Here is a 20,560-nt window from a genome sequence, read left to right as displayed (position 1 = left end):
CCATCTGCCCGCCGTCGCCGACGCGTCGCGTGTCCTGCATCGGATAGCTTCGCTTCTACCCCACGATCACCCGCACCGCCCACCATACTCGAGCAATTCATACACGCACCCAAGCTGCCATTCCCACCACATACCACAGGAGAGAGATAATAAGACGAAAACACCCGTACACGAAGGGAGAAGCAGGAGATCCGCGAAACGCGCAACAATGGCGCGCCTGTCGCTGCCAACCACCGCCCGACTTCCATCGTCCCTCCGAGTCGACCCGACCAACAAGTCCGTCATCAAAGCCCTCAGCCGGCTCTCGCGGTCGTCGCTGCTTTCTCTCGTGCTCGACTGGCTAGACGACCGGAACCAGCTGCTGTGCCCGCCGCTTCTCCGCCGGTCCGAGGACGAGGAAGAGGACGAGGACGATTTCTACCCGCCGGCGCGGGAGCTGCCCGAGCTGCGCGACGTGTATGCGACGATGCGGGAGCGGCGGGGCGGCCGCCGCGAGGTCGTCGACCGCGTGCTCGAGGGCGACTGGCGCTACGGCGTGAGCCTGTACCAGCTGGCGATGGCGGATCTGCAGCACCTCTACGACCACCCGGGCAGCCTCAAGTGGACCGCGTACCGGATCCAGCGCCTGCGCGCGCCGGCCCACGAGGACGACGTCGACGACGATCACGCCGCGGCCGACCGCCCGGACCGCGAGTCCCTAGCCGTCCCGCGCTTCCACCCGCCCACTTTCCTGCAGAACCTGCAGGCCGAGGTCCTCCCGGACGTCAAGGCCCACTATAATTTCGACCGCCCCAAGGGTCTGCCGCTCCTCCTCCTACGCATCTTCATCATCGACTCGCCGTACAACACGGACCTCGCCGTCTCGAGCCGCCACCGCGGGCGCGGCGCCGCTAGCAACGCCTACCACGCGAGCACAACGACGACGACGACGACCAGTTTCGACGCCGCGCGCACCATCTACGTCGCGTTCCCGGACGCGTCGCCCCACATCTTCATCGCGAAGTCGGCGTCGACCTTGCTGTCGGCCAGCGCCTCGGCCTCGGCCGCGGCCACCTCGACAGCGTCCGCGGCCACGTCGGCGGCAGCCGGCGAAGCCAAGAGCCTGCGCGCGCTCATCGTCGAGGGCATCCCGAAGGCGCTGTCGCGGCCGCGCGAGCGCTACGCCCTCAAGGCGACCGACCTCAGCACCAAGAACCTCGGCGCGCTGCTCGCAGCGAAGGGGCCCGGGCGCGGCGGCGCGGCGGCCGGCGGCTGGGGCGCGTACGCCGGCGTGGCGCGCGGCGACGTCGCGGCCGACAGCCCGCTGCAGAGCGTCCTGCCGACGCCGCCGCTGTCGGACGCGAGCCACCCCGACGAGGGCGCGGGGGGCGCCCCCCGGGACGCGGGCCGCAGCAGGTACGGGAACAGCGACAGCGGCAGTGGCAGCGGCAGCGGCAGCGGCGCCGCGAGCCGCGACGGAAGCGCGAGGAAGCGCGGCCGCCCGCCCCGCGACGAGGACGGCCGCCAGGCGAAGCGCGCGCGGACGGCCGCGCAGGCGCGGTTCGGCGACGCGGCGCGCCCGGGCGACGGCAAGGGCGTCGAGAGCCTCGACGTGGCGCTCGAGGACGAGTTCCCGAGCGCCGACCCGAGCACCGACGGCGGCAGCGGCGGCGACGACGCGGCATCGCGCGAGCGGGACCTGCAGAAGAAGAAGAAGCGGGCGGGCGGGCGGCGGAGCACGATCGACTTCAGCGGCCTGCGGCGGTACGACGAGGAGGAGGAGGCAGAGGAGGAGGAGGAGGGGGGGGAAAGAGGGGCGGGGTGGGCGCCGCGCGTGCGGCTCTCGTTCCGCGGGCCGCACGTCTTCGCCGGCGTGCGGCAGCTGGTGGAGGCGGGCGTCGTCGACGCCGGCCGCATGCCCGGGTGGCTGACGGGCGAGGAGGGCGTGACGGCCGGGACGGTGCGGGGCGGGCGGATCCGCGGGTTCCGCGGGTCTGGGGTGTGAGGGAGAGGGGTAGGGTGGGAGGGCCTGCGGGGCGTCCTGGGCTGAGGGGCTCGGGCGGGGGAAGGGAAAGGGGAGGAGCAAGCGAGGAGTGATATACGCGAAGACTGGGGCAGAAGCACAGGCGGAATCGTCGGGGAACTCTTGGAGAGGCTGTCGAGTCCGCCGTATTCCTACGTGAAGACGCCTATAGGACTGTACGTTCATATACCCCTAATGCGATGGTTTTCTGGGCTCTCTTCTCGCCGATGCTATCGCGGATACTACGACCTCGCGCCTCTACGCTCACTCCCTCTTTCTCCCCAGCTATATTCTACCGCTTCACATGTACACACGAACACCCCCGCCCACTTTCCCCCTCTCTCTAGTCAACGTTGCTCTCTTCTGTTTCCTCTTCTCTACCCTTCCCTTCACCCAACGTAACCGCAACTCTACGATACCTCCGCGGCGCACACACAGCAGCTGCGTTTACCGGCTGTCCGCCGCACCCGCTCACTCCCCCAGGCGAAACACCCTCATCGTGTTCCGCCACGCGGCCTCGCACACGTCCTCGACCGCGACGCCCTTGACGCCCGCGACGATCCGCCCGACGCGCTCGATCGAGCACGGCTCGTTGCGCCCCTTGACCATCGCGCCCGCCGCCCACTTCTCCTTCTTGACCGTCGGGAACCGCTCCGGCACCTCCGGCTCCTTCTTCTTGCTGTTGCTCTGGCCGTTGTTGTGCTTCCCCTTTGCCTTCGCCGGCCTCTGCTGCCGGTTCTGCAGCGGTTGATCGTCGATCGGATTCGGCTTCGGCGCGTCCGAAGTGCCGTCAGCTGTTAATTCGGCGCCGTTCGCATCCAGCGTCGCCGTCGGTGGTGCCACTGCGGCTGCATCGGCGGCGGCGGCGGCGGCGACGAGGTACTTCCAGCCCTCGTGCGAGGGCCGGACCTCGCACCAGGGCCCGTCGGTCTCGAGCATGATGTGGTCGAGGGGGATGTCGCGGACGACGGCGCAGTTTTCGGCCGTCTTGAAGCTGCACCCGTTGGTGCCGACGTAGAGGCCGAGCTCGACGAGGTCGCGCATCTCGTCGGGCGTGCCGGTGAAGCTGTGCACGACGGCACCGCGCTCGAGACGCTCGAGCCGCGGGCCGAACTTGGCTTTGAGCAGACCGATGAAGTCGGCATGCGCGGCGCGCGAGTGCAAGAATAGGGGTAGCTGCGGCTGTAGCGACAGCGCCAGGTCTAGCTGTGCCTCAAACGAGTGCAGCTGGACTTTTCGCGAGCAGTAATGCAGCCGGTCGTAGTCGAGCCCGATCTCGCCAAGGGCTATCAGGGGACTTGCAGAAGTAGTGTTACTCCGGGCCTCTTCTATGAGACGCCGGAGCTCCTCGATGATAGACGCAGTCTTCTCGGCGTCGGGCTCATGGTCCTCCGATACGGGCTGGGAGGGGTCCGGATCGCAGGGCATAGTATGCCCGTCCGCGTCCTGGTGTTTATGGGTCGTACTAAATATGGAGCTGGAACAGGGGTGGATACCGGCAGTGGTGTATACGACGCCGGCTTCCGCTCCGTCAGCTTGCCTCTGTTCACAATAAAGAGTCCACTAAGTCAACCTACGATATTCCTTGGCGATCTCGAGGGCATGCCGAGAACTGGGGAAGTCAGAACCAGTGACGATGAGCTTCTGGCAGCCGACTTGCTGGGCCCTGGATACGACAGCACTCAAATCATCCGGATGCCGCTGCTTGCCGTGATATAAGCCCCGGAATATTGGGTCCGCGAGGTTGATGCCGATCTAGACCGAACCGAGACCGTCAATGGACAAGAACAAAACATGAGACGAACGGTCACCGAAATACACGAGTGGACTCATAAAATATAGACCGTAGGCTGATCCGTGCTCGGATTCTAGAAAAGAAAGCCCGAACAAGATGACTTACATCAATATACCGTGGCTTATATGTCGACTGTGCGACCGGGGGAGAAGCCGAGACGGGGCCGGACGCGTCATCAGCCATTCTGGATATCGACGTGGAGATGCGTCGATAAATGGGGCCCGGAGCTGGTGGGAGTCTCGAAGACGAACGCACGAGACAGGCGAAGGTTGTGCTTCGGGAGAACATCAATCAGGGGCCTACGAGGGGCAGGTCAGAGGCAGATAGATATCTCAGCTAGGCCACATTACGCCCCAGATGGTTGACCAGCATAAGTATATTATTATAAGCCTTCGTCCATCACGGAATAATGTAGAAGGGCCGAGGCGAAAGGCGGGTAGAGGAAGCTGGTACGGCCCGTCGAGTTAACTTTACATAGGCCCGGTCGAGTTTCGAGTGCGAAAAATGCGAAATGCGTTTACGACGTTGATTGAAGTGTGTGAACATGCGAGGGGTACCTGTGTACATACCACCTACGGGACTGGGTGGGGGCGCGGGCATGAACGTAGGTACCTAGGTACCTCCCATTTCTGAGATCGATCTGACAATTAATTAAGCTTCTGTCGCGTCACGCAGTCTCGTGAGGTCGCGAGTTGCCAGGGTCAGGTCAGCGCTACACGCGTCGGGAGGGCGAAGAGGGAAGGGAATGCCACCGCGGACCGCGTCTGTCATATCTCTATTTATAGGGGGCATCGAGGAGATTAGGTACCTCGTACAGGAGAAAGCTAGCGATGGTCAAGAAGATGCGCTCTAGTAGTGGGTAGGGTAAGATGGTCTTGTTGGGTGCCTGTAACCCATTTTCTGTTATCCACGAAGGTACACGTACTCGAACGCTAGCCTTATCAGTACCACGGAAGCTTGTGGCCCCGCCGAGCGCGGAGCATCAATTGAATGTGCATAACGTGGGCATAAGTTTACATACCAGAGTATGAGATGTGTAGGTATTATGGGTATGTATGCTATATACCTGGGTAAGCATATAACTGTACATATATATGCCGTGTACGTGCATACCTAGGTACCCGGACATGTTCGAGACAGCTTCGCGTGGATGCATCCGCAATAGCAGATTAGTGAGAGAGGATGGACGATCCCGGGTACTTCGCAACCGTCTCCGTCGTCAGAGATGCGCCGAGGGCACCGGGGTCCCGATCGCATCGAGAGGTACCTACCTAACCTACCTCCTAGTACTATACGTAGGTAGGTATGTAAGTACATACCATGTATCACATCCATGTACATCACATTGTCGATCATGGGTCCGTGTCTTCCCTGTCTTCGATCCCTGTCTTTTCCCAGACAAGAGATCCCGCGTCGCGGCGCGTTGAGTGGTTTCTTTTGTTGTATAATAGTGGAGGCCAGTAAGCGGAGCTACGGGCGAATCTACCACCTGGAGGAAGGTCGGACACCTCGCCGCGTCTCCCTCTGCTGATTAATTGCTGAGTGCCGTCAGCTGGCAGCCGGTCCACTGCCTCGCAAACCTGTGCCTCGTGGGCCAACAGTGGCATACCAGTGGCAGCCCAGCGAGAGACAGCCCTAGGGAAAATGATCAGACAAGAGACGGCCAATTGATCCCGAGATCCAACAGTTGCCACCTGGCGCCGTCCTGCCCTGTTTTTCTCCCTCCCGTCGCGCCAAGTTCACGTCGGCAAACGCGTTTTCATGCCAACAATTAAAACGCACACCGCGTTCTCCATAAGAACCCTCCCCTCCAGACTTCACCCTCTTCCACCCAAACCTCCACCTGCCACACCACACTCTGCAGGCAAATACACACACAACACACTTCACTTCTGCCTCGACATCGGCGTATTCGTGAAGGCAGATCCGTGGTCGTGGCATTGCCTCCGTCACTACCAAACTAGTGCCTCCTTTACCCCTCGCCCTCTCATTTCTACTCCTCCTTTCCTGACGCTTTCCTTCGTTTCCCTCCATCCTGCATCGTGTCCTCTGTTTCCTGTCCCACATCCCTCACCATGTATGTGAAGAAGCGTGGTATGTAAAACTCCTACCCCCTTCCGATCCCCTCCTACCCCTCCCGAGGAAAAGGAAACACAGGCTGAGAAGCAACGCAGATGGACGCCAGGAACGCGTCCAGTTCGACAAGATCACCGCTCGTGTCTCGCGCTTGTGTTACGGTCTCGACACAGATCACGTCGACCCCGTCGCCATCACCCAGAAGGTTATCTCTGGCGTCTATGGCGGCGTTACCACAGTCCAGCTGGACGACCTCGTAAGTGCCCGTACATCCCGTCTTGCGTCGAAGTAGGAGGGTCTCTCTAACCCGACATGGCCTCCAGGCTGCCGAGACTGCCGCCTACATGACCGTGACCCACCCGGACTACGCCATCCTCGCCGCACGCATTGCCGTGTCGAATCTCCACAAGCAAACCAAGAAGCAATGGTCCTCGGTCATCAGCGACCTCTACCACTATGTCAACCCCAAGAACAAGAAGGCTTCCCCCATGATCGCTCAGGAGACCTACGAATGCGTCATGAGACACAAGGAGGACTTCGACTCCGCCATCGTCTATGACCGCGACTTCAATTACCAATATTTCGGCTTCAAGACCCTAGAGCGGTCCTACCTGCTCAAGCTCAACGATAAGATCGTAGAGAGGCCGCAGCACATGATCATGCGTGTGGCTGTCGGCATCTGGGGCGACGAGGTCGAGAAAGTCATCCAAACTTACAATCTCATGTCCAACAAGTACTTCACCCACGCCTCCCCTACCCTCTTCAACGCCGGCACCCCCCAGGCTCAGCTCTCGTCCTGCTTTCTAGTCGATATCAAGGATGACAGCATCGAGGGTATCTACGACACCGTGAAGACCTGTGCCATGATCTCCAAGATGGCCGGCGGCATCGGTCTCAATATCCATCGCATCCGTGCTACCGGCTCATACATTGCCGGCACCAACGGCACCTCCAACGGCATCGTGCCCATGCTCCGAGTCTTCAACAACACCGCGAGGTACGTCGACCAGGGCGGCAACAAGCGGCCCGGCGCCTTCGCCATCTACCTCGAGCCGTGGCACGCCGATGTTTTCCAGTTCCTCGACCTCCGCAAGAACCACGGCAAGGAGGAAATCCGCGCTCGCGACCTCTTCCTCGCTCTCTGGATCCCCGATCTCTTCATGAAGCGTGTCGAGAAGAATGCCGAGTGGACCCTCATGTGTCCGAACGAATGCCCTGGTCTGGCTGATGTGTACGGCGACGAGTTCGAGCGTCTGTACGAGTCGTACGAAGCCGAGGGACGCGGTCGCCAGACGATCAAGGCCCAGAAGCTGTGGTACGCCATTCTCGAGGCCCAGACCGAGACTGGAAACCCCTTCATGCTCTACAAGGATCACTGCAACCGCAAGAGTAACCAGAAGAACCTGGGCACCATCCGCAGCTCCAACTTGTGCACCGAGATCGTCGAGTACTCGGCTCCCGACGAGGTTGCCGTCTGCAACTTGGCATCCCTCGCCCTGCCTTCCTTCGTCGACTACAACGAGGGCGTCTACGATTTCCAGAAGCTGCACGAGGTTACCCAGGTTGTCGTTCGTAACCTGAACAAGATTATCGACGTCAACTACTACCCCGTCCCCGAGGCCCGCAACAGCAACATGCGACACCGCCCCATCGGCCTCGGCGTTCAGGGTCTCGCCGACACCTTCCTAGCGCTACGTATGCCCTTTGAGTCTCCCGAGGCCAGGCAGTTGAACAAGCAGATCTTCGAGACCATCTATCACGCTGCCTTGACCGCGTCTATGAACATCGCCAAGGTCGAGGGCACCTACTCTACCTACGAGGGGTCGCCCGTCTCCCAGGGCATTCTCCAGTACGACATGTGGAACGTCACCCCGTCGGACCTCTGGGACTGGGCCAGCCTCAAGGAGCAGATCAAGGAGAACGGCGTCCGCAACAGCTTGCTGGTCGCTCCCATGCCCACGGCCAGCACCTCCCAGATCCTGGGCAACAACGAGTGCTTCGAGCCTTACACGTCCAACATCTATTCGCGCCGCGTGCTCGCGGGCGAGTTCCAGGTCGTCAACCCCTGGCTGCTCAAGGACCTGGTCGACATGGGCTTGTGGTCGGACAACATGAAGAACCGCATCATCGCCGAGGGCGGCTCGGTCCAGAACATCCCCAACATCCCGGCCGACATCAAGGCCCTGTACAAGACGGTCTGGGAGATCTCGCAGCGCACCGTGGTCCAGATGGCGGCCGACCGCGGCGCCTTCATCGACCAGTCCCAGTCGCTCAACATCCACATGCGCGAGCCGACGATGGGCAAGATCACCAGCATGCACTTCACCGGCTGGAAGCTCGGCCTCAAGACGGGCATGTACTACCTGCGCACGCAGGCGGCGGCGCAGCCCATCCAGTTCACGGTGGACCAGCAGGCGCTCAAGGTGGCGGACTCGCCGGCGGCGCGGCCCGGCGCGCTGAAGAAGCGCGCGCCCCCGGCCGGCAACTACGTCTCGGCGTCGTCGTCCCCCGCGGCGCTGGCGGGCCTGCCGCAGCCGGCGTACGCCAAGCCCGAGGACGCGCGCAGCGACGACAGCGCCGCCAGCGGCGGCTCGGCGCGGATGCTGCCCAGCGGCATCACGACGCCGAGCGCGTCGCCGCCGCCGCCGCTGTCGCTGTCGCTGGAGGGCAAGCCCCGCCCCGTCGCGTCGCCCAACAAGGCCGCCCCCTTCAAGGCCGACGTCGAGGAGGGCGAGAGCCCCAAGGCCCTGCCCACCGAGCCCGCCGACAACAAGGTCAGGGACGAGGAGCTCCCCGACGCGGCGCTCGGCGCGCCCAAGTCGTCGTCCCAGGACGAGGACAAGGAGGACACGAGCAAGGAGCGCGAGTACGACATCTACGCCGACGCCGTCGTGGCCTGTAAGTCACGTTTTTCTCTTTCCCCCTCTCTCCCCCTCTCTGCCTCGCCCCCTCTCTGCGCTGTCCCCGCACTGCATCTAGATCGCCCCGCGCGCTAACCGTCCCCGCAGGCAGCATTGAGAACCCAGAGTCCTGCCTCATGTGCAGCGGCTAAGGGGGATGAGCTACAGAGAGACGTCACTGAGGAGGGGAAGGGGAGGCGATGACGACACGATGCGACGGCCGGCAGGACGTAATGAAGACTGGAGGTCCACCGCCACGACGAGAGGGGCGGCGAGCTTGGCTTAACGAGCTGGTTGGGCCGTCACCGCAACTGGCTAATTCATGGCTGTCGAGCGGGGAACCCGTATCCCGCCTTGCTTTTCTTTTATCCGGTCTGCCCGGCGTGGACTGGAGGACTGCAGTGAGAAAATGGGAGAGGCAGGAGAGGAAGGAGAAGAAAATACGTAATGATCTGCATCGATACGAGCCAGGTGTACTGTTAGTTTACTTGCTGGCTATGGGCCTGGGTATCACGGAGTAATGAATGGATTACTAGATTTTTCTATCATGTCGGCTCTTGTCAGGGGTGTCATGCTCGCCCAACGGCTACGCGTTCTGCGCGACGGGTAGATCTTGCCCCTTCATCGCCCTTCAATTACAGGTTTTCGTGCCCCGTCCTCTCCGCACGTAGGTGAGTTGGGGGCTGGGTTAGGGTCGCTGCCGATTACACGCTCGACGAATCGCACCGTGGGAAAAGAAGAGGGGATGTGAGTGAGGCGTAGGACGATATACCCCGACCTTGGTGCCTCTCCCGCCCCTGGAGCAGAGCAGCATGAGGAGCTAGCTAGGAGGAATGCATAGCTACCCGGGACGCATGTACCTAACCCGTAGTCTGCATCTTGTCTAGAAGCGGATTCCTAGCATCCTATACGCTCCCTATGTCATTCCCATGTCAGCATCGTGTGACTCTTGAGCAATCCATCCCCGGGACGAACGCAGGGCTGCCTTCACATGTTCAATGACGGAGGGTGTAGGAGACATGCCCTGGACGGCTTCGACGCCGCGCGCGCGGGGACGCGGTCAGAGGCAGGATGCCGAGGCGGCGAATAGAGAGCTCCTACGTACGGAGACATTCTAGGACTCATTGTTCGACGAGCGGGGAGCAACTGAGTCAGTCTCTCCTGATCCGAGTGCGCCGTCATAGAAACGCACGGCATACCCACGCAACTGCGATCGTGGGCGGCGGTCTGGTTTCATACGTCGGCCCGCCGGGGAAGACGAGCACCAATCCTACCGCCAGCATTGTCATCTCGAGGAGTTCGGTGCGAGAGCATCCGGATGGCATAAGCATGTGCCGGTAGGGTTTTATTCGGTGTAAAGGCGCCTGGCATGTAGGTACCACGCTCGTCCAACAAGGCCGGTGGGACATCTCATGAGGTCAGAGAGAATAAAAAGAGGCAAAGGGTGGCCGCGCGACGCTCTTCTTACTTACGTCCGCCTGACGACATGCGCGACAGGCACATACCCCGCTGACAGTAGGTACTGGGTGCGGCGGTATTCTCGGCCGCGGGTAGTCTCTGTGGTAGCAAAAGGTGGTGGCCCGGCCAACCCAGCCGCACACACCAGCTGCTGTTCGACGCCGGCTCGATAGGATACAAGCGGGAGGATTCTAATAGGCGAAACCCGAGAAGGGGCATAAGTTAGGTACGCTGTTGTCACTCGATCCATCACAGTAGTGTGGCCAATAGGAGATCGCAGCCGTCCTCAGTTCTTCGGAGAGCACTAGCTGCCTGGTACCGCTACTCTCCACGTAGTAAAGCGGGCGTGGAGGACTTCCGCGACGATGTGGGTGACTTACTAGGGCCGGCCAGCCTGCTGCCGTCGTACCAATGTGGCTTGCTTGGCCGTGTTCATCGTCAGTCGCACAGAGCGCCCTACTACAGGACACCCCCCGTACGAAGTTGTACAAATTTCCAGCTGTTTCATTTTGCGAGAGTGTTGTCTGATTTGGCCATAAGCCTCAGCCTGCGGGGGAGCTTCTAGAGCGCGACAAATTTCCACTTGTTATCGCTCCGGCGCAGAGACGGTGCTGAAAGGGGAAATATTGCGACAGAGAGACGGAACTCCGATGGGGCGTCATTTAAACAAGGCTTGGAACATCGGTGCTATGCTTGAGCCGATCTTCCCAGCCCCCCGAGTTCTGCGTGGGTATCGGTGTGGTAGGTAGATTCGAAGACGGTGTGTAAGCGAGTAAGCGCAGGTTCAGCTAGGTACGGATGAGCTGCAGGCGATCCCCCTGGTCGCCTTGTTGGCCAAGACGGGAGTTGTGCACCAGGGTAACCGGATTTCAGCGACATCACAAGTTAGATGCTAGCCGGAGGGAGTATGTGACGTGTGCCCGGACACGTGTTTCCTGTTTCTATGACGATGGGCGGTGACCGCTATTCCAGCCAGCAACCAGCGAGCTGGGACGGTTAGCTACCAGGCAATCCCGGGAAGCTGGACGTTGAAATGTAGGTGTGGACAAAAGTCTCTAGGTATTGACGCTGCAATTGACATACCGCTTGCGCCCACCAACGAAGACCCCGAGGCAAAGCAAAGACGGGCAAGTCGATGTTTTATTATCCATGCAGCTGTATAAGAAGGGGAGGCCTGGTCGGAGGATCGAGTAGGGAACAGCCTCGTAAGGCAAGTAAAAGTTGAGAAAGCTGGGAAAGCTGGGAAGTGGGCAGCCAGCTGGCGAAAAGCCCCCCCCCCCTCAGCTTCTCATTGGCTGGCGAGGATTAACACCCCAGATTGATTGACAGATTGAGGTTATGTAACCTATGACATCATACAGCGGGAGGAGTCTCGGTACCTCGCGCACGTATTTACTTGTCGGCGCAATCAGCACCTCTGACAGTCGCGATCTGTATTATGCAGGCAGGTATCTGGCCACACCCGATCCCACGTACCTGCCCTTGTGCGCGGCAACTCTCAATTTAGCTCCAGTGGCTCCTACCTCAATGCATCCGGTTTCTAGGTACCTACGAGTACACCCCTGACCGACAGGCACACGGTGGAAGTCCACATCAGGTTCGGACAGCTCCAAGTAGATTAACAAGAGACATGTGGCCGGCCGGCTTGCAGGGCAATCGCATATTAAATTCCGTCCACACCGTCTATAGCCTAACTCGAATTAAGGGATAGCCATAGGCGGTCCCTATGGGTGTTAAATAGTACCTATCTAGTTAGTAACTACCTCTTCTACCTACCCTACTACTAGCCTAACTCGAAGCCCAAAAGTCGCTAACTCGCAAAATGGCATCGACACGCGGGCCAATCAGATCGTCACGATGGCAGCTCTCGATATCCGTATCCGGTAATCGCCGTAAGTGGAATCCTCGACTACATACACGCATACCCACAATAAGTACACCAGACCGCTGCTACATAGGTAATGTTTTTCACCGGCACGCCGTGCTCCAATCATCGCTTGAAGTTGATTGTTCTCTTTGTCTAGGCCTCATATAGTGCTGCACCAGTGGTTTCTCGTCACAAGCAAACCGGTAACCATGGACCAGGCTAATCGCCTTGCCTCCTACCGTCATGTTGCAGTGCTTCCCTTGGTCGAGCAAGCATCGGGCAAGGCGGGGCAGGCAGGGGAGGCGGGCACCGCGATTGAATTCGAGAGGATTTACAGTAGGTATCGATATATATACCTAGGTACTTTAAGTATAACGCGCCTGCGCAGTCAAGTCACATCGCGTCGAGAGATGCCGTCCACCTTGGTATGTAATATTATGCAGCCACGGAGAGGCCTCCCTTGCTTCGCATTCATATGAGAGGGCCACGTAAATATCAACAAATCTCTTTCGTGTGCACCGTTATTTAGCTTGTTTTTGGCTGGTGGCGACAACTTGGTGGGCGAACAGAAACTATCGATAAGGCCTAATGAGCGCCACTTGTCTAGCACTCAGAACGGGAGCACCGAATCAGGCGTCTGATTTGCCGAAAATGAAGATCGCAGGCCAAGATAGACGCGGACACTTCCTATTCGGGGAGGTAGGCTTCTCTACGGCCTCTGGCGCGACGATTAAACAAGGAAAATAGCTAGATTTCGCCGTGCGCTCTCCCCACAGCTCAGCTCGGGTGGCATAGCATCATCCGTTTCCGCATACCGTTTGCGGAGAAGCTGGCTCTCTCGCATTCGGCCAAGCTGCCAGCTATACCGGGTGGGGTCGAACAAAGCCCTCAGCTGGCCCGGAGCTGTGGAAGCTATCCGTACTCATACACAACTCACCGATGGATCATGGATCTGCTGCGTTGTTGCCGGCAGGTCCCTCCATTTACCTGCTGTTGCGGTAGTACCAGGTAGTACCTATCAGATATACAGAACTGATACATCTCTCAATAGTCCCTCGGCTTGCCCACATCAGCGCCTCGGCTATTCCCACCTAGATACGTCGAGATATTCTTTTCCATGAGATTCGCGACGCCAGTAGATAGGGCTATCTTTCCGTCCATGCGGGTCACGCTCAGTAGCGCAAGTCAAAGACATGAACTAATACCTACCCCTCTCAGCTCATCTTACCGGCACATAATATGTCATACATGATCTGTCGGGAGAATTACCCAAGTTACAGCTCACTTCACCGATCGCGTCTGTCGAATTGTGTTCCCACGCAGAATAATAGTATTAACCGTGACCTTTTCCGTCGTAGGCGTCCACCGCCTTAAAGAAGCTAGCTTTTCTAGGAGAAAGTGTATAGAGACCCGTTGCTATGGTACTCCCCTTCTACGGCTTGAGACGAACCGTGTCGGGTCAGCACAACGGGCAAATTGCTTACCTGCTCCCCGTTGCCCGAAGGACAAGTTGGATGACTTTTCGAGTGCTGCCCATGTAGGAAACCGAGGAGTAGTACCTATCATAGGCAGAGCAGTCAACAGAATAGGAAAGGAGTCAAGCCTGGCGGGCTGCCGTTCAACGACGTCGAGGGCTTTGCCCCAGCACCCGGCATGACATGCTACATGTGTACCTGAGTAGCCAACTTGCCGAACTCGTACGTCAGGATGTGGTAGACAAACTCGATCCACCGGTGCCTTAAAAGGTACCCGCGAGACAGGTACCTTTGGCAGAGGCCCTGTTGGTATTTAATCTGGGCGCCGCCTTCGTCACTTACACCGAAGCCCTGCCTGGCTTTTTCTTTCTCCTACCCGCGTCTACCAGCTGCCAGCACAGATTGTACGTAGCAGGTATCATACGCCCAGTGTTTGTACTCCTGGTATATCCCTGCGTTTTGATACCCTTGCCCTGCCCACATCACCTCTCCTTGCCTCGATAGATACCTGCCTGCCCCCCCCTCCCCTCCCTCTTTCGCTGTCTGCAAACAATCAGAGATCTGAGACTGCTCTCTTTCATCTGCTCTTCGTCCCCGCGGCCTCTAAATTCCCACCCGACGAGAGCAGCAGCAGCAGCAGCAGCGTTAAACTCCTACTCCTACTTATCGCGTGCTGGTCCCCCTTACTCTGTCTGACACTTCTCTGCTCTTCCTCCAGGATCTCGTCAGCTGTCTTGTCGGTAAGTTCGATTTCCTCGCGTTAGCTGCCCAAGCTCGGCCGGAATCCCGTCTCCTGCTGTTGTGCTTGCCAGGCCTGTCTCCTGCCGATGTCCCAACCCAACCAGCCAACTGCCGGTGGATTTCGGTCTGCCCTTGATGCCGCCCTCGCTCTGTGCGGTCCTAGAGGCTGTAGTCCACGCCTCGCAACATCGCGCATATTGTCACCTATCTACACATACATCTGGCACCTGTGGGTTAGGAGGCAGCCATGACCCGGCCTGGTCTATGACTGCCCATCTATACAGGGCCTGCCCACTTCCCTAGTTCGTGGTTGTCTCCTTCCCATCGGGCGAAGTCGACCTCCTACCTTGCTCTCGCCCCGCCCCCCGCGACTTCCCCTCTCCATGTCTTACCTAACACAGGCGCACACGCACACGCATGCATCAACATGCAGCAGGGGAAATTACCTACCGTGGACGGGGTCTGAGATGTGCTTGCCGTCCACGGAGTGGGAGTGCGCCTGCCACTGTTACTACTTGACTAGCGTGCCTACCTGCTCTTGCCGCTTCTGTCTGCTCATAAATCGGGAAGGCCGCCCTTTGGTCATGCCGTCTGCCTCTTCAACACTCCTCCCTCGTCCCTCGTCTTCCACCTCTCTCTCTCTCTCTCTGCCTACACGTTTTCCACCACGCCAGCCCTCCGCAGCTCGTCCTCCCCTCACAAACATCAACACCCTGACAGACACCCAGTCATACATCCATTCACGCATCTGGTTTTTTTGCACGCTTTTTGATCGTACATCTCATCTCTAGAATCAACAGTAATTCTCGCGATTCCCAACCGACACGAGCCAACCCGTACTCGACAGGGTTTACCATGAAGACCTTTACGATTCTCGTCGGCCTCGCCGCAACCCTCGGCGCGGCCCAGGCCCCGAGCTTCCCTTCAGGCTTCCCTAATTGTGGTGTAAGTGATCCTTTTCTCTTGGCCATCGTCTGATCATCAGAGTCTACGTAACGCCCCGCCCTAAATCGCGATGACTGACGCTTATCTCTCTGCGTATATAGGTGGTCTGTGTAAGCAACATGTTGCGGGAGGCTTCTAATCTCGGCTGTGGCAACGACTCCAGCGCGTCGTGCCTCTGCACCAACCCAGACTTCATCTATGGAATTCGAGACTGCGCTACGGAGTCTTGCGAGGGGCAGGATGCGACCCGGGTTATTTCGTATGGCGCCCAATGGTGTGCCAGTAAGATTAATACTCCGGCCAGGACGAGCGATGGAGTATCCAGACTAACCTCGTGCCATAGATGGTGGCGTAGCTATTTCGGGCGTGCCCCCTGTTGTAAGTTGCAATGGATGGACAATACCCGGTTGGACCTTTGCTGACGTCTTGATATCCAGTCAGGAGATACCAGCCCGTCTACGACCGTCATCGCGACCGGTTCCTACACTAGTGGTGCAGGAGTAAGTCCATCGACTCTCCACGTTCCCTTGCCTGTTGCTGATAAGAGAATAGTCGGGAGGATCTCGCACCACTTCGCCTCCTGCTGGTCCTAGCGAAGCTGTTACTACCATTACCAATAGCGACGGTTCAGTCTTGACTAGCACTATTGGTACCGCTTCTACGGAGAATACTCAGGGCTCAGCTTCCGGCACAAATGGTGGCGGCGCTCCTGTCCCAATCTCAACCGCGACGATCGAGTCAACGATTACAAACGGCGATAGTGTCATCACGTCTCCCGTCGCCACGAGTACCATCTTTTCTGACGGCGAAGCTCCCACTGGTTCCGAGTCTGGATCTGTTGTCACAGGCGTGACCGAGTCGGTGATAACTACTGACGGCTCAACTGTGACTACCAGCGTTACTACCACTGGTCCAGCACCCGCCGAGGGTACGGGCGAAACCGGGGGAAATGGTGGCGAGCCCTCTCCGACCGAGGGCGCTGACGGTAATTCGGCGCCAGCGAACCCGGCAGCACAGCGCACGGCAGCGCCAGCAGGCATCATCATCGCTGCCGGACTGGCAGCCATGATGCTGTAAACGTCGGAACCAGGTGGTGTGGATTCGAGCGGTTTTATGGAAAGTAAGAGCCCGCTATAATTTGAGAGGGAAGACGAATTAAGTCACATAATGTTATTGGTTGACTCGTGCATGAACGGGTCGCGATGAGGAAGGGCTGTCTTCGCCTGACGATGCGATGATTTCGAAGATGCCGCGAGTAGGGTTTTCTTTGACGAGTGTATAAATGAGGTCTTAAATAGACCATTAATAGGTGTATGGAGATACCCACCGCTAAGAAGACGGCATCAGGCATCAGACAGTGTAGCAGGTCTTCTCTTTATCGTCAAGGGAATTAATGAGTAAAGCTAGCTTCACCAGCACTTGGCAGTCGAACCTCTCTCGGCGCATATTGGGCCGGTATGATGTGGATGTGGTACTGATTTGGGGTTGCTGCTTAGCGGTAGTGAGTCTACCCCTATCCCCTCCTACGGCCCAAGGTGTAGGTATATGACGGTATCGATAGGATGAAGAATGAGGTGCGGGAGCAGTGGTAGGATCGGTAGTAGTCGGGCTGGATCACGAGGTGCTGCGGGGTAAACGAGTAATAATAGTAGCAATCGGTTCGTTCCGACTCGGTCTTATATAAGAATCTACCCATTCCGTCATCGCATCCTTTCCCGGAGTTGGTTTAGTTCAGTCGGGACTGCACACTCGGGTTCATGACCTCTGGCTACCTACTTACCTCCTACCTAACCTGCTAAACTTGGGCGAAGAAGTACGCGACCAGCGTTGCTCCCTTCCTCCGGCCGAAAGGATACGTTGGGCACGACCGATCTCGCATAGGCACATTACCCGGCACCCACCGCACGCGGGCGTTCTCAGGGGCAGAGCTTTCACCCATACGCCCATACATACACACGTACATACACTGCAGCTTAGCTACCGCGCGCACCGGCACCATGACGGGGACGAGGATCCGGCTGGCGACGGCGTCGCCGGCGACGCAGGGGACGACGGCGGCGACGCTGGCGCAGCTGGAGCGCATCGCGGGGCGGGCGGCGGGGGCGGACGTGCTGGTGCTGCCGGAGGCGTACCTGGGGGGGTACCCGCGGGGGGCGGACTTCGGGTGCCGCGTGGGGTCGCGGACGGCGGTGGGGCGCGACGACTTCCTGGCCTACTTCCGCGGGGCGGTGGACCTGGGCGACGGGGTGGGCGAGGGCGGCGGCGGGGACGGGGACGCGTGGCTGGCGAGGCGCGCGGACGCAGACGCGGAGGAAGGGGGGGCGGCGCCGGCTAAGCGCGGCGACGGCACCCGCGAGCAGCTCGAGCGCATCGCCCGCGAGTCCGGCCTCTTCCTCGTCGTCGGCCTCGTCGAGCGCGCCGGCGGCAGCTTGTACTGCGCTGTCGTGTACGTGTGCCCGCGCCTTGGTGTTGTCGGCAAGAGGCGCAAGGTCCAGCCTGTGAGTCTTCTTCCTCTATTTGTGTTTTCCTGAGTTCCCATGCCTTGTGCGTCTCTTCCCTGCCCACTTTATCTGTACGCTTCCCCGTGCCGGCGAGTGAAGGGCGTCGCTGTGCGTACGGTCTAGAATCCGATTGACATACCCTGGGGGGGGAGAGTGGAGGTGTATGGGTAGGTGGGAGACGACGTACAGGAGCGGCTATCTCATCCCTATGTGGTCTTGGTAGGTAGGCAGGCATAGCCGTCATAGGCTTCTTGGCGTCTCCTTGCTTGGAGAACGCGGGAAAAAGGGGCACCCTCCTGCAGCGCGGTGCGGGATGCTGTGCCACCTGCACCTGGGCCCGACGTGCTGTGCCGGGCCAAGCATGCACGCTTCGGCGCAGATCAATGATCCGCGATGGATTCCACGAAGGGGTCATATGCAGCCGTCTTAGTAGCAGCCCCCGGCAGGCTGAGCACACCATCTCTTGAAGCAAATGGTTTCGTGCTGCTACCACGGTTGGATAATGGGGGAAAGCACACATATGGGCTGGACTAAGCTTAAGCTTGCTCGGGACATGAGGCGACGGAGCAGACAGATTTCCTGAGGAACCACTGCTCACAGGCGTTGGCATATGCGCATATCCATAAAAGATGTAAACGATCATGGTTTTGAAGAACGAGCTAACGACGAGGACCTCACCGCGATAGACAGGCACCGAGCGGCTCATCTGGGCGCAGGGCTCGCCCGCGACGCTCAAGGCCGTCAGCACCGTGATCCGCGGCGTGCGCATCAACCTGGCGGCCGCCATCTGCTGGGAGAACTACATGCCGCTGCTGCGGCAGAGCCTGTACGCGCAGAACGTCAACTTGTACCTCGCGCCGACGGCGGACGGCCGCGACACCGTGAGTCGATCTCCTCCCCCCTCTCCTACCTACCTACCCGACGTAACCCGGGCGGGTTTGAAAAGCCCCGGGGGGGCGGGGCGGAAGAAGAAAGAAGGAGAAAGTAAAGAAGACGGGACACACGCTAACTCGAGCTGGTGCCGTAAAAGTGGCTGCCGCTGATGCGCACCGTCGCGCTCGAGGGCCGGTGCTTCGTCGTGAGCTCCAACATGTGCGTCCGCGGCGGCACTCCCACGGCCTCTGCGACACCGGGGAAGCCGAAGGGCGCGGCCCGCGGCCGGCGGCGCTCCGTGTTCGACGAGGACGGGAACGAGATCGCGCTGCCGGTGCGGGGTACGGACGAGCCGGCGGCGGCGGGCGCCGCGGTCATCGAGGAGGGCGAGGAAGGGGGCGGGGACGCCGCCGCCGCCGCCGCCGCCCCCGAAGAGGAACCGCCGGCGGTGGCGCAGACGCAGGCGGTCCCCGAGGGCTTCCTCTCCCGCGGCGGCTCCTGCATCGTCTCGCCGGCCGGCGACGTGCTAGCCGGCCCGCAGTGGGAGGACGACGAGGGCATCGTGTACGCCGACGTCGACTTCGAGGACTGCGTGCGCGGGCGGCTGGATCTGGACGCGGCGGGGAGCTATTCGCGGTGCGTTTTATTTCCTTTTGCTGTTCTCTCCATTTCTTCCTTCTTCCCTCTGCAGCGCTTACGCCCACACACCTATATCTTCGGACGGCAACGTGGGCCGGGGAGAGGGGGGACGGTGTTCGTCGGGGACTGAGTGCTAACGCCGGGTGCAGGAACGACTCGTTCAAGTTGTCCGTCACGGGCCTCGATCTGGAACCCCTTCCTTACTACTGATCACCGGCCCGCCGCCTCCTCTTCGTCTTCCAGGGGGAAAAAAGGAAAAAGAGAGAGAGAGAGAGAGAGAGAGAAAAGCATCTTGAAAGGTGATAGCGAGTCGCATACGTGGGGGGAACAGCGGGGGGGGGGGGGTTGGTAGGGGTGGGAGATATGTGTTTAGGTACATACAATGGTGAGAAAGGTTAAGGAGGAGGCAGCCGCTGTAGAAAAGCAATGAATCCCATATCAACACTTGTATCTGCTTCAAAAGGTCATCCTCATAAGAGAGAGACGAACCGGCTCGAACCCCCTGTCGTCTGAACGAGACAGACGTTCACAAACCTCTGAGGACTCTGGTGTCCCCGACGTAGCAGGCTGACAGCCGGCTAGCCACGCCGCAATCCGTTACTGCCGAACCGGTACGCTCTCTCGCCATATCATCTATGCCGGACCGATTATCTATTTAGCTATATGACGCCTCCGCTCCCTCCGGCAGTATTCCGGCTGGCGGGGAGCAGGCTATTGCGGTGATGGTCCCCTCGGGGCCGGGGGGGGGGGGGGGGTTTAGGCAAGTCACTACTTAGCGGAGGCGCCCATCGTCAGCCAGAGAGGCAGTGGGCTTTTAGCTACGGAGGCGCTGCTGGCTGACGACGTCCGAGGGTAGGGTCGGGCTATCTCGGGGCGCGGGCACGCCTGTCATCAGGTAGGGGAGAGGTAGGCAGGTAAGTATGCCTGGTCCCCGGGCGGACGGCGTCGATGGCGGCGTAGAGTGAGTGGGCCGACCTCTGTACGCTATCCCCCCCTGCCATAAGGGGGAACAACCTACGTGTCTGTTCAGCCGATATACCCCGATCCGCTTGGCTTGAAGTTGTCAATGGGAAACCTGCCGTAGCCCTGATGGTCTCGGCCCGGGTATCAACCAACTTGGGTAGCAGCAGTGTCGATCCGTAGAATCGTAACACTCTGGCCTCTGGCCGCTGTTGGACTGACAAGGTTGTTTCAGCTCAAGGGAACTACTAGTATCCTCCCGCGATGGAGGGCACCTACAAAGTCGGGACATGGCGGTAGTAGCAGCGCTTCTGCTCTCTGAAATAAC

General features: G+C 59.5%; 5 protein-coding genes across 5 annotated transcripts; 4 read left to right on the top strand and 1 right to left on the bottom strand.

The window, feature by feature from the left end:
* Nucleotides 1-208: 208 nt before the first annotated feature.
* GGS23DRAFT_619866 (CHL4-domain-containing protein) lies at nucleotides 209-1,984 on the top strand (the record flags this gene model as incomplete). Its single annotated transcript, XM_051521047.1, has 1 exon — nucleotides 209-1,984. One exon carries the CDS (start codon nucleotides 209-211, stop codon nucleotides 1,982-1,984), a length of 1,776 nt encoding a protein of 591 aa, XP_051372783.1.
* A 64-nt stretch (nucleotides 1,985-2,048) lies between these two features.
* On the bottom strand, nucleotides 2,049-4,834 carry GGS23DRAFT_562782 (uncharacterized protein). Its single transcript, XM_051516049.1, has 4 exons — nucleotides 4,454-4,834; nucleotides 3,903-4,401; nucleotides 3,580-3,757; nucleotides 2,049-3,522 (listed from the first exon to the last, which is right to left on the bottom strand). Exons 2-4 carry the CDS (start codon nucleotides 4,083-4,085, stop codon nucleotides 2,474-2,476), a joined length of 1,410 nt encoding a protein of 469 aa, XP_051372782.1. The 5' UTR covers nucleotides 4,086-4,401; nucleotides 4,454-4,834; the 3' UTR covers nucleotides 2,049-2,473.
* Nucleotides 4,835-5,638: 804 nt separating this feature from the next.
* Nucleotides 5,639-9,438, top strand: GGS23DRAFT_480758 (ribonucleoside-diphosphate reductase large chain). The gene is made up of 4 exons (XM_051514299.1): nucleotides 5,639-5,891; nucleotides 5,972-6,129; nucleotides 6,197-8,771; nucleotides 8,882-9,438. The coding sequence occupies exons 1-4, from the start codon at nucleotides 5,873-5,875 to the stop codon at nucleotides 8,923-8,925; spliced, it is 2,796 nt and encodes a 931-aa protein (XP_051372781.1). The 5' UTR covers nucleotides 5,639-5,872; the 3' UTR covers nucleotides 8,926-9,438.
* A 5,731-nt stretch (nucleotides 9,439-15,169) lies between these two features.
* GGS23DRAFT_595721 (uncharacterized protein) lies at nucleotides 15,170-16,336 on the top strand (the record flags this gene model as incomplete). Its single annotated transcript, XM_051518362.1, has 5 exons — nucleotides 15,170-15,259; nucleotides 15,361-15,541; nucleotides 15,603-15,637; nucleotides 15,697-15,759; nucleotides 15,812-16,336. The coding sequence occupies 5 exons, from the start codon at nucleotides 15,170-15,172 to the stop codon at nucleotides 16,334-16,336; spliced, it is 894 nt and encodes a 297-aa protein (XP_051372780.1).
* Nucleotides 16,337-16,950: 614 nt separating this feature from the next.
* On the top strand, nucleotides 16,951-19,599 carry GGS23DRAFT_562759 (carbon-nitrogen hydrolase). The gene is made up of 4 exons (XM_051516048.1): nucleotides 16,951-17,757; nucleotides 18,447-18,641; nucleotides 18,791-19,269; nucleotides 19,422-19,599. The coding sequence occupies exons 1-4, from the start codon at nucleotides 17,257-17,259 to the stop codon at nucleotides 19,480-19,482; spliced, it is 1,236 nt and encodes a 411-aa protein (XP_051372779.1). The 5' UTR covers nucleotides 16,951-17,256; the 3' UTR covers nucleotides 19,483-19,599.
* The last annotated feature ends 961 nt before the right edge of the window (nucleotides 19,600-20,560 follow it).

This window comes from Durotheca rogersii (genome assembly GCF_024521655.1).
Source record: "Durotheca rogersii strain YMJ 92031201 chromosome Unknown GGS23scaffold_7, whole genome shotgun sequence".
Taxonomy (NCBI): Eukaryota; Fungi; Ascomycota; class Sordariomycetes; order Xylariales; family Xylariaceae; genus Durotheca; species Durotheca rogersii.
This window is presented reverse-complemented; position numbering and strand designations above follow the sequence as displayed.

Bases quoted from the DNA above. Each gene is read 5' to 3' on its own strand.
- GGS23DRAFT_562782 (XM_051516049.1), bottom strand. From the start codon at position 4,085: ATGTTCTCCCGAAGCACAACCTTCGCCTGTCTCGTGCGTTCGTCTTCG. The intron at 3,758-3,902 runs GTAAGTCATCTT...GGTTCGGTCTAG, and splicing joins ATAAGCCACGGTATATTGAT to ATCGGCATCAACCTCGCGGA. The intron at 3,523-3,579 runs GTAGGTTGACTT...ACGGAGCGGAAG, and splicing joins CGAGATCGCCAAGGAATATC to CCGGCGTCGTATACACCACT.
- GGS23DRAFT_480758 (XM_051514299.1), top strand. The intron at 6,130-6,196 runs GTAAGTGCCCGT...CATGGCCTCCAG, and splicing joins CAGTCCAGCTGGACGACCTC to GCTGCCGAGACTGCCGCCTA. The intron at 8,772-8,881 runs GTAAGTCACGTT...CCGTCCCCGCAG, and splicing joins CGCCGACGCCGTCGTGGCCT to GCAGCATTGAGAACCCAGAG.
- GGS23DRAFT_562759 (XM_051516048.1), top strand. From the start codon at position 17,257: ATGACGGGGACGAGGATCCGGCTGGCGACGGCGTCGCCGGCGACGCAG. The intron at 17,758-18,446 runs GTGAGTCTTCTT...TCACCGCGATAG, and splicing joins AGAGGCGCAAGGTCCAGCCT to ACAGGCACCGAGCGGCTCAT. The intron at 18,642-18,790 runs GTGAGTCGATCT...GTGCCGTAAAAG, and splicing joins CGGCGGACGGCCGCGACACC to TGGCTGCCGCTGATGCGCAC.